Source organism: Salvia splendens, chromosome 21, assembly GCF_004379255.2.
Source record: "Salvia splendens isolate huo1 chromosome 21, SspV2, whole genome shotgun sequence".
Taxonomy (NCBI): Eukaryota; Viridiplantae; Streptophyta; class Magnoliopsida; order Lamiales; family Lamiaceae; genus Salvia; species Salvia splendens.
Genome location: NC_056052.1, coordinates 23,319,371 through 23,334,622, shown reverse-complemented (window position 1 = coordinate 23,334,622; position 15,252 = coordinate 23,319,371). Strand labels below are relative to the sequence as shown.

At 36.9% G+C, this 15,252-nt stretch overlaps 1 protein-coding gene across 1 annotated transcript; it reads right to left on the bottom strand.

The window, feature by feature from the left end:
- Nucleotides 1-7,410: 7,410 nt before the first annotated feature.
- On the bottom strand, nt 7,411-10,760 carry LOC121784911. The gene is made up of 9 exons (XM_042183183.1): nt 10,143-10,760; nt 9,780-9,945; nt 9,589-9,666; nt 8,964-9,327; nt 8,721-8,833; nt 8,451-8,615; nt 8,190-8,329; nt 7,791-7,883; nt 7,411-7,709 (listed from the first exon to the last, which is right to left on the bottom strand). The coding sequence occupies exons 1-9, from the start codon at nt 10,199-10,201 to the stop codon at nt 7,550-7,552; spliced, it is 1,338 nt and encodes a 445-aa protein (XP_042039117.1). The 5' UTR covers nt 10,202-10,760; the 3' UTR covers nt 7,411-7,549.
- Between the last annotated feature and the right edge of the window lie 4,492 nt (nt 10,761-15,252).

Sequence of the window (15,252 nt, the reverse complement as noted above, 5' to 3'; positions counted from 1 at the left end):
AATCATATACAATTACATTATTTAAGAATTAAAAATCGCAAATATGTAAAACAATTTAAATGTACAATCCAAAAACACAAATAAAGCAACTTTAGAATTCGACAATCACATACACATATTTAAGATGTCGAAAAAGATCGATGCTATATGTACAAATTTATGTACATTTATCACTACACATTGATTAAAACCCCAATTACTAAATTAATAAAATTAAAATTATAAAATTCCAACCCCGTTCTCTAACCTCACGTTTTTGTCTTCCTTGTTTTATTTAAATCTAATTTTGTATGTGCTAAAATGTGACTTGAAAGGCTCCTTTAAGATAATGTACTATTGTGTCAATGTCGTCTATAAAACATTCTAGAATCAATTTTCAAACTTTAAATGAATCCACGAATATGATTTTATAATTCAACTGTGATCATTTTTAAAGAATCGTTTTTGTTTCCCTATAATCTATCCCTATTAATATTTATTAATCCATGAATATTATTTTATAATTCAATTGTGATCATTTTTTAAGAATTTTTTTTTGTTTCAACAAACACGATTTAATTATAGTTTGTGACCAAATTTTAAAGAATACGTATTTTGTTTGTAAATAAAAATAAGCGGAATTTATTCAAAACCCTTTCACTTCCCCACTTAAATGATAATAATCCTATAAAACTTTTCACTTCTCCAAATTTATAACATCAAATATCGATTGTAACATATATACATTTACTCAATTTATTAAAATTAGACTTTCCAGCTTTCTTTCTAGTCTTCTTATTTTGCAATATTTATTACATTCAATGAGAGCTGTGAAATTGTCGTTGCGATATACAGATTCGTATAAAAAAGAGTTTAAATTAAATTACCATTTTTACTTTACAATGGCAATCTTGTCAATATCCCCAAAACTCCCCTTTTACTCTATTTTTTCAGAAAAACGGTTGTTTTTAGTTTAAGTTTTAATATGGTCCGCTTAGTAAAAACAAATGAAGTTATGATTCAGCTAAAATATAAATACGTGGAAAATAATACTGTACATTATTTTTGTAAAATGAAAAAATGACTCTGACCGTGAGACTAAAAAATAAAGCAAATTTACATCACACAAAAAAAAAACCTAAAGAATGTATAATTACCACTTCTTCTAATGAGATTTAAGATATTGTTTATCAAAAGCTTTAATTTAAGATTGCACTAGTGAGACACTTCCTAGTCGAGCTTCATTTCATTGCAATATAGTGACCCTATACACTAAAAACCCAAACCTTGAAACCTAAATCCTAAACCCTTAACTTTAAAATATACTCATCATGACCAACAAATGAGTCAAACATCAATAAAATTCTCCCTCCGTCCCAATTCGATTTTACTTTGTTAATCACTTATTCTATTTTGGGGGAGGGGGAAATAATTTAATGTGAGATGAAATATGATGAAATGTAGTGGAAGGCAATTAACGGTATAGGAAGAGTCCATAGATCCCACTGATTCAGAGACCAGACAAACAACTGATTACTATTTACGACAATTTAGCCAACAAAAAAATAGTTTTATGTAAATAATAATATCTAATTTAAAATGACATTTCCATAAATACCCCCAAACTAAACCCTAAACTTAAAATCATTTTGACTTCCCTTCACTCATGACGTGATTTTATTGCAATTATATGACATTTATGATAATTTCCCTCAAAACTCTCATTCTATTTATGTATATAATATCAAATTATTATTCGCAGAAAACATAAAATAAAAAATTATTTATTAATATTAACACATAAATATTGATTAAAATATTTTGGATATCCAATAAAAAATATGTAATCACATTACATGAATAATTAAGCATATGCAACTTCAAAAGTAATACACCATCAACAAAAAAAATGAAAAAAAAGTAAATAAAATTCCGTATGAAAATTACTATAAAACATTAATTTATAAGTTTTGGAGGATATTCCATTTCTTTGAGTTCCTCCATGATGACGACGAATGCGATGTAGACGCTGAGCAGGATGACTCATCGCCTCTCTCTCCCATTCAGCGGCTGCGTGCTGAAGCCTCTCCACCCTTACTTCTCCGCTGGCGACATGGATGTCACAATCAGATTCAAATTTATAGATGATTTTGTAGCATTTGGTATTCTCAAAATGACTTTTAGTGTTCCAAATCCTAATATCCACTATTATAAATTAAATGCCTTGTAATTATTTGGACCTTTCAAATAGGATTGGTTGATTAAATAAAAAGATTAGTAACCGTCTAACCGATAAAACGCCACTTCATAAAAGAGACGAAAATCAAGACTGATATATAATTACAATTTCATTATCCAAAGTCAAGGTTAATGAAAATATAATTTAAAATCTAAAATGGCATTTTTGTAAATAATTCCAAAACTCCCCAATTACAAAATCTTTAAAATACTAAGCAATTCAAATAAGAATAAAAAATCACTTATGACAAATTATTGATGAATGGAAAATTAAAATAAATATGTAACATGATTTTAATTAGTGAATTATTGATTGATCGGCAATTAATGAGATCAATGAATCTCAAATTGCCAAATTCATTTTTTATTTATGAGATTGATGAGATTAATGGTCATTTAGAAAAATGAGACCAATTAACGGTTAAATTGTTAATTGATTGACAATTACTGAGATTAATGGGTATCAAATTGGCAATTCATTCTTAATTTATGAGATTGGTAAATTAATGAGCCATTTAATAGTCTAAACTATTCAATAAACTAATTAAACAACAAAATGTACACCAAGAATTTAAAATTCATTAGGTTAAAAACAATTTGCCTACATAATAGTCCGCCTCATTTTATCTCTCTCCCAAACCTCCACCTCTCTTTTATCTCTCTCCCAACTCCTGATTTCGTCTATCACTTTGTTCTGCAGTAATCACACCGTCGTTGAAGAGCTCCTCCGCAGAGGGAGACGCGTTTCCCAATTATCTCGACCGACAGCAAATGTAAAATCGAGATCATCATCTCCGGCATTCACAACTAATTTAGGCATACCGACTTTTCCTCCCATTTAAATGGCACCACCGCATGTGTTGGTCAGAGGAATTTTGATTGAAAGAATTATTTTGTGAAGAGTATTTATAGATATTTTACTTTGTGGAGTACATACCAAGAGTTTTTTTTATTTAACTTTTCATCCTTTTTATTTCAATGTTAATGAATATTGATTGTAGAGTAAGGAAAAAATTAATGTGATAATAGAATTAGCATTAGAATGAAGACCAAGCGATGTTTCTTCTGTTATTACTTATTAGCTAGCTATTTTTATTTGATTTCATTATTCATAATGGAATTAAAAGTGGCTGAGGTGTGCTAGTAACTAAAGCAACGGAAGTTTAATTGTACAAGTTCTTTAACAAAATCAATTTTTATTAAATTTTAAATTAAAATGGCAGTTTTGTAAATATCTCCAAAACTCTCCTTTTATATATGTATAGACAAGAAGATAATCATGAATCATGATCAGTTCCAAGTAGTGTACATGCTTGTAGTATAATATTGTGTCATGGTCGTGTTGATGCAAGCAGATTTTTGATAAACTATAATGCCAAGGTTAAAAAAAATCATAAATTTCAATCAAATTTTATTTCGTCGTTAAATTTTTTAAATCAGTAATAATAAATTATGAACTTTTACATTTTTCTCAAATTTTCCATCTATTTGGATTTGCCCATCACCGTGGTTCAGTGAGAATGTATAAGAGGCTCGTGGGATTGCCGTGAGGGGGCAAGGATGGCTGGAATTATATCTACTTTAACTTCTGAAAAAATTCTATGAGAATTAGACTGGTAGTAAATTTTACTAGTATCATCTTTTAACAAATTTGACAAAAAACTCAACAATGTTATCAATATAAAAATATGTCATGTGTATCGAATCAATAATACTCTCTTCGTCCCGTAATAGGAGTCATATTTACTTATGGCACAGGTTTTAAAAATGTATTGAAAAGTGGAAAAAATGTTAAAATTTATAACTTTATTATAGATATTTAAAGTTGCAAAAAAAACTACTAGAAAATTACCTAAATTCAAAATTTTCCGGCAGTTTAATGTAAATTATATTTATGCTTGATTTTATCGTATCATTATATATTATGCATTGTGTTACAAATTTACAATCACGACCTAACATACACTTAATTGGATAAAATCACAACTTAATATGCACAAGATTACAAGTCTCCGTGTTACTTAAATTTTAAATGCGAGTATGTATTTTCCAAACTTTATGCATGTAGCATGATTCGTAGTTGTGATTATAATATGGGTTTGGTGCGGGCCTATAGTATATGTATCAAATTTTTTCAAACTTAATTTGTATCTCATTCTTTATTTCACTATTAAGTTTGTTCCTTTTCTCTCTTTTTTTTACATAACAAAGCACATTCATGTTAATAAATACTTCGTCCAACTAACAAGTCAGATGTTTCAGTTATAATCTATAGAGTTCATTAATGTGAGAATTCCTTTTTTTAGTGATATTTTTCTGAAAATATATGTATCAAATTTTTTCTATTTTTTTTCTTGAAATTTAATATGTTGTGATTTAGTCAAATTTCAAAAATATAAAGTAAAGGATAAATTATTTCAATATGTTTTAGTACTACTTTTATGGAGTAGTTAATTGAGCAACTTTTTATATTTATACATTATTTTAAAAAATAAGTCACTAGTACTAATATGGAATAAATATCACTTATAATGGGCCATATACGTAAAAAATTATTGATTGTTGATGCACCCTACTAGATTAACCTAAGTAGATATTTCACTATATTTATTTGTGGTCCATTCGATTCTTCAATTGTGTAAACAACATTTTGCTTTTCGAAACGAGAAAACCACAAATCAAATTAATAAAGGGAAAAACGATAATTCGAAGATCTAAGGCGGCCATTGATTGTAATGAATGATGATACTTACTATTGACAATCTGAGTTTTTGTATCTTCACATCTAAAACTAAAAGCAATAATGGCTGGAAGGACCACTCTTTGTATTGCTGATATATGAAATATGTGGTTCTCTAATTTTTTCGACAACGAATAATAGTTTCTTATTGGAAAATAAAACGAATTAGTATAATAATTATTTCTAAATACCTAGAAAATAAAACAAAACCAAATACTTCACGTATCGGGTTTGAGTTTCTTCTAATTAGGGTTTACCGAATTAACTCACCTAAAATTGGTTTAATTTTGACAAATACATATATATAATAATACATATACTTTCGTCCAAAATTAAAGATGCACAGATCATATTGCATCCAAATATTTTATTTTATACTCGTAGATGGACTTTTTTTTCATTAATATCATTAAATATTTATCTGTATTTGTCCAACGTACATTTCAAGTGTAAGAAATGAACAAAAAAAAGATACTTACGTTTAATTCTGATAGTGTCCTTTTTCAAACCAATTTTCAACAAATTCTCGAAAATATATTGTATAATATGATATCTCGATGTCAAGAAAATCATCTAAGGCGAGGGCTAGGTAGCCATGAGATATCCATATTAGGTTTATATATCACTCTATACAAATGCAATTAATGGATAGTTACTTCGATTGTATATACAACAACACAAGCAAATTAATTACAGTATTATAAAAGTAGTAGAAAATACAACATTACATACGAAAAAAAAAGAATAGACATGGAAAGGCTAAGAAGAAAAAAATTAGTCCCTAGAAAAGAAGTTGGGTAAAATTAATTCACAATCATGGATTTTAGAGTAAGGAGCACGTGTAAGTTAGCAGTAGTTGAGTAGATATTAAAAGGAAAACCAAGAATAAGTTGAGTGGATATTAAAAAAAATCGTGAATAAATTGAATAGATAATAGGAAGATGATTTATAGTGGAGGAAATAGTTATTTAATTTTTTCAGAGATATTTCTGTGTATTTGAACTAGACGGTAAGAATTTAGGATGATAAGAGAGGGGTACAGAAGGATGACATGGGTTGGGCTTGTGACATTGATTTAAAAATGAGCCCAATTAAATAAAAATATGTTTGGGTTGTTTAAAATGAATAAAAAGAATTTGGGCCCAATCATATTGATGTATCCCTCTCTCTTTTATTCTCTCGTAATTTTGTAACTAATTATAAACCCTAAAGGCTTGAATGTAACGTAAATTTAAACTTTAGTTGGGTTTGGATTATAACTATGCAACTTTGCGGCCCAAACATACCATTAAAAGAATATGAAAAATTAAGTGATGGCTGAATGCCTGAATCAATGTATGCATGTTATATATCCAACTACCCATTAATCAAGTGTATTTATTTAAATAATAATGCATATTTATTGTAGTAATACTCATACACTTTATTTATGGGTATTTAAGAGCATCTCCAATGGCGTCGTCGTCACCGGCACGCCGATTTTTTGCGGACGCCGGTGCTGACGCCGAACCATTGCGAGCGACGTCGGCGAAATCGGCGTGCCCACGCCGATTCTTGGGCAGACACCGATCCTCACGGCGCCATTGTAGGCCTCAGACCGGCGTCAGATTTTTAAATTTTTTTAAAATTTTTCGAAACAAATGCGCACTCAAATGGTGACGTTAGCCGACTTTCGGACGGCGGTGACCCCGAGGAGAAGGCTTATCTTCGCGTATTGCTCCGGAGCATGCGTGAAGAATTGGAGGGGTTGCAGAGGGATACCGGCGGGAGTAGCCGCAGCGTTGGTGGCGACGGCGGCGACGTCGGAGGCGAGGACGGCGGCAAGGAGTGATTTTTTATGTAATTTTTTAATTGTACTTTTTAATTTTTGTACTTTTTTTTAAAATTAATGTATTTTTTTAAAAAATTATTGTACATTTTAAAATTTTAATAGTATTATTCAATTTTCATGTATTTGTCTCGTAAATTAAATTCCGTATGTTGCTACGATTGTAAATTAAATTATATAATTGTTATTAGTGATGTGGATAGGCTATGGGAGAGCTATTGCATATCCAGTTGCTTGTCCAGTTGCATGTCCAGATGATGTGGCTGAAGGATTTTAGTGCTGATGATGTGGCAGTGACAAGGCTATGGGAGAGCTATTGCATGTCCAGAACCACTGGAGATGCTCTAAGCGGTTTCAGACTGAGCAACGTATAACTACAAAAGGACTATGTAAGCCTTTGAATTTTTTAAGAAGATATACGTACGCAATTCAATTCAATACAAACTGAACTTGAAATGTAGAGGATGAGCTCATCAATCCCTTTCTCTTTCATTTTGTAAATCTTTATTCTTGATGTGTGTTTATAAGTTCATTCATAGTACTTCACTTTTGTTGTTTGTAATCTTTGAGAAATGTACACAACTCAATATAATTAGCAATAATAGTACCACCAATCAAGAATATATAAAGTAAAAGATGAAGGCAATCAACATATTAGGGAATTGTAGTTTTGCTTATATAGCCATGAGCCGTTACAACTAGAAAGATATATTTACAAAAGACTGTGTAGTTTACAAGGAAATGCTATAAATAGACTAACCAAGTCATGGAATTGTTAGCCTACCTTTCTGCCCCAACGATTTCCACGACGTCTCAAGCCGCATGAGGTGCAGCTTTTCCACAAACGGCTCCAGGACTTCCGCCTCCTCTTCTGGTGCGAAAGCCATGCAGATGCTGAGCTCTTGAACTGCAGCCTCGTATTCTCTGCACAGGTTAAACGCCAACGTCGTTTCAGCAGAGGACGAGCTCAGACAACTGGAGAAAGAAAAAACTGCGCTCTCTTACCTTTTATAGTACAGCAGCATGCCGTGGTCTCTTCTCAAAGACCAGTTGTGCGGCTCAAGGATTAGCAATCTCTCCGAGGCCATGATGGCGAGCCTGAAAGTGAAGAAACATCAAGTTGAATATTTTGCTCAAGGCGCCTTACGAAGAGACACAAATACACACAAAGCTTGCATAAAATTGAAGAAACGCAAAGGCAGTACGAATAAGTTTCAAGTGTATAGACTTTTGTCTCAAGGTTGTTGCAGAGATAAGCTAATGGAAATTCGTATATGATTAAGATAGTAACTGAGGAACAGAAAGATGTTACTAACGACGTTGACACGAACACCAAATATATCATTCAATCACATTGTTGATTCAAATTTGGTACCACAGTTACATGAGGTAATAGATAGCTACCTTAGCTCCTGAGGCCGCAACAAAGGCATATCCGAACTACCATCTCGGTTGAGCTTCTCCTCGGATTTAAGAACAGATCTCAGTGGAGAAGTCAACATCAACCCGTGGTTTGTTCTTGAAGCACGCTTCCAGTAAAGCCTCTGCAACATTTGCTACGTTTATTACCATTATATGAAAGAATACATCTTCATCATAAAAATTTAGGGAGATTTATTGTGCAGTTAAGTTTCATAAGATGAAGTACTAGTGGTATGAGCTCACAATCAAATTTGCCAAAGCAATCCCAATTATATCTCGGTTCGTTGCAATTTCCAGCCCTAAGAGTGAGTGGCTGTTTATGTCTGAGGCCTTTGATCGAGGGTCCTCCACACACTTCCCGTTGACGACCTCAAACAAGCTGTGTCCCGAAGTTACTTTGAATAGCTCCTGCAAATATCACAGAAGGTTGAAATCAGGCAGCTGAAAATCGAATCTAAGGACTATCAACGATACGTCTGAGATTCTAAGTCATTGAAATAGTGATTGGCATACCTCAGGATTCCCTGTTGGGGGCCATATCAAAAATTCTTCCCCAACTCGAGATCCCACAATGGTCAGATTAAGCCTTCGGCAAACCTCAATATAAATCACACTAAGCAAAATAGCTGTTCAAATTCAATAGTCATAAATCAGGAAACAATGTATGGAAATGGAAACACGCGACAAAATCAAAGAATTAAGAGCATTGATGATGAAATAACAATGAAACTGAGTAGAGAACTGATGGAAGTATACCACTGGCACACCCAGAGCTCAAAGCAGAGTGCAAATACGAACACTTTGGATCCACGATTACAGGTGACCTTCTGAAGCCTCTCGACTTAAAAAGAACTTTGTTCACTGCTTCCATAACTTCGGCTATATGGCATCCTATATCTCGCGAAACTAGCTCAGCTTCAACTTCTTTTGAAATGGCATCCAGTTCAGCCAGCCACGCATTTATATTCTTCTCAGCCATTGGCATAGCATCCACGCTTTCCCACCCTTTGCCGTCACAAAGCAGTGACGTATCCCTCCTTTCATTGTGGGCGGAACAGATGTCTATCTCACGATTGAACGCCAAAAACGCCTCATCCTCAGCCGCAACATAAAGTAGCGCCTACAAAGTACACGGAAGCAACACATGAATTCCAGAACTTGGGATTTTACATCACAATCAATTGAACAACTCCGCCACTCAACATTAGCACGTGTTCAGTTCACAGAGGCAGCAGCAATATGGGAATGGAAGATGAGTTCACAGAGTCTCACAAAGCAAGAAAATGAAAACTTATCGTTTTGCATCATCAATCAATGGTATAAATTGAAATAAGCATTCATAAACTAAACAAACAGAGCAGGGGAGGAGCAAACAAGCTACCTTTGCAAGCGAGATATCTTCATCTTTAGACTGAAAAGAAATCTCCCTCGTAAATTTATCCCTAGCAGCTTCAAGAACCTGATATCTCACACAAAGATAGATCAATGATCACCCTAATCTAAGCAATTACTCGTATTCGAATATGGTTATCAACAAAATGATGAGCAATTAACAAGAGATCATATCCCAACCTCCTTGTAGAAGTTGGCTGCAGACGAATGACGGGACTCTGCCAGCACAGAGGAAGCGAGAGGCGAAACGCTCAACCTCGTCTTCTTGGCTGCAGCATTTCCAGTAGCCCTAAACTTTTCTTTACCATAACCACTCCAACTTCCACCACGACCATCAAAACTATACCTGATGATCGTAAAGAACAAAGGGATGTTGGGCTATGCCAACTACAACTAGTAGCACAAATGCTTCTCCAATCCATTTACTAAAACTTTTACATAAACAAGTGCAATCAAAACATAAACACCAAATTTATCAAATGAGCACAAACAATCTCATACAAATCAAATCCTCAACTCAACTCAAATAAGGATCAAATTTACCTTCCACAATTCCCCAAACGCGGCATAAGCAGAGGAGTAGCCATGGAAACACGCAGCATTTTATTCTAAAATTTCCGAGTGAGGTTATAGAAAAAAAGGAATCTTTCAAGCAAAATTTCCACAATAGAGAGGTTTTCTTGAGAATGGAGTGAAAAAGCTCCCAACTTTCAAGAAAACAACAAAAATGGTTGCTGAAATTCGGGCTCAAACGGGCACCAGCTGTTGTAAATGAGAAGCCCCAAGACAGCATAGAATCAGCAAGAATAAGCTAATTTTTTTCAATTTGAAAATTCAAAAATCAAGCTCTCTCTTTTCTGGTGAGGGATGGAAGAGGCCATTTTAATTGAATGACAACTTCCAAAAGTGAAGGAAGAGGAAGACATAGGTGCTGGTGAGTAGAAGCAACTGCAGCTACATGAATTATAGTGGAAGCTGACACTGCTAGAATTCCAAAGATCCATTGTATTGGAAGCTCTCAATTCTAGCATCAGCAATTTTGATTAATATCTCTCTCTCTCTCTCTCTCTCTCTCTCTCTCTCTCTCTCCCTCCCTCTATATGAATGTAGGAGTATAAAGATTATGATTTTGATATGGAGGAGAGAAATAATATACAAATGTATAATCGGAGAAGGGCCCTCCTCTTTATTTATTCAGTTACGAAAATATGAATTGATTTTTACTGTTTCTATTTCTAATGGGATGTTTTTGAATAACATTGATTTCGATATGGAAATCAAGAAATGATATTTTGGGTGAAATATAAGATGTCCCAGAAATAAAGTGTGGCAAAAATTTATGAGTTAGGTGGGAAATTTAGGATATATTTTGACTTTCTTTACATAGCAATTCTATGTTTTTGGGGTGAATCAGATGAATATGCTTTGTTTGACACGAGACAAAAAGACTCATTATATAGTAAAGTTACTTTTTAGGTATTTTAAAATATATTTACCATAACCACGGAGCAATTAAATAATTGGGGATCATAGACTAATTGGCATGTCCCAACCATTTAAATAAGTTGTTTTGACATAATAGAAATTGACATGTTAAAAAATGGAGCAATAGAAAGACTTGGTGAGAAATGACATCAGTGTGTTCTCTACTCTCTAGGGAGAGAGTCTAGAGAGATAGAGGATAAGGTAGTGCTTGCACCAAGAGAAAAAGTTGAGATTGGACTAATATAAAGTCTCTATTTCGAATTTCATTATTTTTGGGTTTGTAAAGTTGGAATTTTGTGAATAGTTGGATGTTATAGTTTTGTAATGTAAAGAAGTGATGGGGTTACGTACTAAACAAGCCCAATAGCAGTGACGGCCCATCAGCCCAAAGACCAAGGAAGAGTATCAGTTCGGCATTACCAAAGAGTTCGGCCCTAGCCTACAGCTCGGTAAAAGCCGACCAATCAGTTCGGCATTACCAAAGAGTTCGGCCCCATCCTACAGCTCGGTAAAAGCCGACCAATCAAGCTCTACTCTCAGATCGGCAAAAGCTGCTCGGCAATAGTTCAGCAGTTCGGTCTCAGTATTCGACCGAACTGGGAGATAGTGGACTCATGCAGAACCTCCACGACCTCCACTACACGATCTATTTAGTGGTGGACCCATGCAAGATCTCATGACCTCCACGACATCCACGATCTAATTAGTGATGATGTAAGCCACGACCTAGTTAGTGGTGATGTAAGCCACGACCTAGTTAGTGGTGATGTAAGCCACGACCTAGTTATAGGTGATGCAAGCCACGATCTTAGTTCAATGTATAAATAGAACTTAGATCAGAAGGAAAGGGAGTTCTCTAGAGATCAAATATCAAATAGCAAGTCTGTATTGTAAGCTGTAGAAAACAGATCAAGCAATACAACTCTGCCCTCTTTTCTTCCCGTGGACGTAGATTTACCTCAGTAAATCGAACCACGTAAATCTCTGTGTCGTGATCTGTATTTTCCTGCATTCATCACCATCAAAAATTCGCCCAACCATCACTGGCGCCGTCTGTGGGAAACAGAGAACCAAATTTGTGATAAAGCGAGTTTTTGATCCTCTTCTACCAAAAAAAATGCATACCAGATCACATAATACCCGTGCTTCCGTTCGTGATAACCATGAGGAAGCTAGTCCAGCCCGCAGGTCTAGAAAACAGCCTCGGGAGAAATCTACTTCCAGTTCTCACGGAGAAGGAACAAGCCGCTCAAAGACTCATCGCACCGAGTCTTCCCAGCAGCCCGATTTGAACGAGGCTGTCAAGTTGTTTTTGGCCGAGAAGCAGGAAGAGTTCTTAATTTTCCTGCAAAAGGGCCAAAAGCCGGAGACGAAAACGGTGGATTCTCCCTCCTCATCCAGACATGAAAGTCACTACCGCAGTAGTGCCGTGTCTTCCAGGAAGAAGAATCCTCAACCCCGACATGTTCCTGTTCCTCCTCGGTACCGGAATCACAGGAGAACTCCATCTCCTCCATACCGAAGAGATGTCGGGTTCGCCATGTACGGAGCATTGAAGACTCCGTTCTCGGACGATATCACCCGAACTCCCTTGCCACAGAACTACCGAACTCCGTCGATGACTTATGACGGGTTAGTGAATCCTCATGACTTCCTGGGACGCTATCAGTATAACATGGTGAACCAGGGTCTCAACGAGGTCCATATGTGCAAGCTGTTTCCCGAGCTGCTTATCGGGAACGCAAGAAGGTGGTTCGATAGCCTCCCCCAAGGCAGCATTAGATCTTACCGAGATCTAATGGATGCTTTCCACAGGAGGTTCTTTCAGAAAGCGGAAGCCCGAATCACTTCGGCTCAGCTGCTTTCTATACGTCAAGGTCGCGACGAAAAGATCAGCGACTTTATGACGAGGTTCCACAAGGAATGCCTACAAGTAGACGATCTCAATGATCTACTTGTCATTTCGGCATTCCAAAATGGAATCCTGCCCGGAGCTCTATACAGAAAGCTCGTGGAATGCAGTCCGCAAACAGCTCAAGAGATGTGGGACATTGCGGACCAGTTTTCTCGTGCCGATGAGGCAGACCGTCTGAAACGGTCTTTAGACAGCTCATCTAGAGAAGACAAAAAGAAGCCCGATCATAGCGATCAGGGACATCCTCGCCGAACTCCTTTTGGCGATCAGGGACATCCTCGCCGAACTCCTTTTGGCGATCAGGGACATCCTCGCCGAACTCCTTTTGGCGATCAGAGGCTTCCTCGCCGAACTCCTTCCCCACTAAAGGAGGGATAGCGGTCATCCGAGGTGGTCAAAAAAGAGCAAGAGTGCAGATTGCGCTTAAAAGTGCCGAGCAATCAGATCGGCACCATCAAGCATAGCAATCACAGCAGCCGGAGTCAGAGGCAGGCGAAATGACCGAAGTCACACCGGAGCCGAACTCGATGGTGTACGGCACTGAAGCCGTGATTCCGGTTGAGATCGGCATACCCAGTCCCCGAACTCTTAATTTCTCAGCAGAACTGAATGAGGACGGACTGAGAGCCGAACTAGATCTGGCCGAAGAAAGAGGAGAATTGGCCTGCATAAAAGCAGCCAAGTACAAGGAGCAAGTAGCCCGGTATTATAACCAAAGGGTGAAAAAGCTGCAATTTCAAGTGGGAGATCTCGTCTTGAGAAACAACGAAGTAAGCCGAGCAGAAAAGCTGGGCAAGCTCGAACCCACATGGGAAGATCCATATCGGGTGTCAGAAGTCCTCGGCAAAGGGTCTTACAAATTGACTCACATGTCAGGAGAACAAGCACCCCGAACATGGTACATTTCCAACCTCAAGAAGTTCCATTTGTAAGAGACAGTCCGGTCAGTCAGTCTTGTGTCTAGTTCGGTCCTAGGGGTATGTGCTTGCTTTGTTTTTTACTTGTTTTTCATGTTTGTCTATGTGCGTTTTGTCTGTCTATGTGCGTTTTGTCTGTCTATGTTCGTGTCGTCTCTTACAAATGTTACTGAGGTATCTTGTTCTTCGAAGGCTGATCCCCTTTTTAGAACATATATAAGCCAACGATTGTGAGTCCAAGCTTCTAAGGAGGATACAAGACCACAATTCAGCTTAAGAAACAAGCAGTTCGTCTGAAACGAACTGCAACAAAGGGAAAGTCCGATCCACGCGATAAAACTCGCCGAACTAGGACAAGGGAAAGTCCGATCCACGCGATAAAACTCGCCGAATTAGGACAAGGGAAAGTCCGATCCCCAAATTAGGACAAGGGAAAGTCCGATCCGAGCGATAAAACTCGCCAAATTAGGACACAAGCTTAGTCCGGTCAAAGAAGTTTACTTCATAAGACCAAAGACGAGTCCGGTCAAAGAAGTTTATTTCATAAGACCGAGGACCAAGTCCGGTCAAAGAAGTTTACTTCATAAGACCAAAGATGAGTCCGGTCAAAGGAGCTTACTTCATAAGACCGAGGACGAGTCCGGTCAAAGAAGTTTACTTCATAAGACCGAGGACGAGCACGATGAAATTTTTTCGCTGAGCTGTAAATACGCAGTGATAGAAGCGAAATGAAGATTTCATTTATTAAAACTTGTTCGGCATACAACTCCGCTGCCCTACGAGAAGGCGTTACGCTATTACAAAGGACTATTCTACTGTCCCTGGTTGCTAAAGTTGAGCCATCTATTCACAAAATCCTCGTGAAGCCGAGTTCGGGCGTTCTCGGCAGCTGAAGAATAAGCAGGTCGACGAGGTGCTCTAATCGACCTACCGCCTCTTCCCTGAGCCCGGGAAGCTCTAGCACCTCGGCGACGAAGAGTCTCTTCACGAAGCATTTGTTGATCTTGCTCACTCATAATCACAGCTCCTCTACGAACTTCAGTCCGTCCTTGTCTTGACGTTTCCGGTTGCTCCTGAGTCCGTTCTCGTCTTGACGTTTCCGGCTGTTCCTGAGTTCGTTGCTGACTTGGAGTAGGGTTTTGAGCAAGTGAATCAGGGGTTTGAGCTGGAGTGCGAACATCTGTTGGCGGGAAATGCCTAAGGAATCTCTCGATTGAGGGACGCCGGGAAAGAATGATGTCGTACCGAGAAGCCCAGCGCCGCAATGATGTCACGACTTGTTGGCAAGCCGAGCTCTCCAGCGCATTGTTCCTCCGGAGTACGTGATATTCCTCCC

Bases quoted from the DNA above. Each gene is read 5' to 3' on its own strand.
- LOC121784911 (XM_042183183.1), bottom strand. From the start codon at position 10,201: ATGCTGCGTGTTTCCATGGCTACTCCTCTGCTTATGCCGCGTTTGGGG. The intron at 9,946-10,142 runs GTAAATTTGATC...TACGATCATCAG, and splicing joins CGTTTGGGGAATTGTGGAAG to GTATAGTTTTGATGGTCGTG. The intron at 8,616-8,720 runs GTATGCCAATCA...TGATATTTGCAG, and splicing joins CCCCAACAGGGAATCCTGAG to GAGCTATTCAAAGTAACTTC.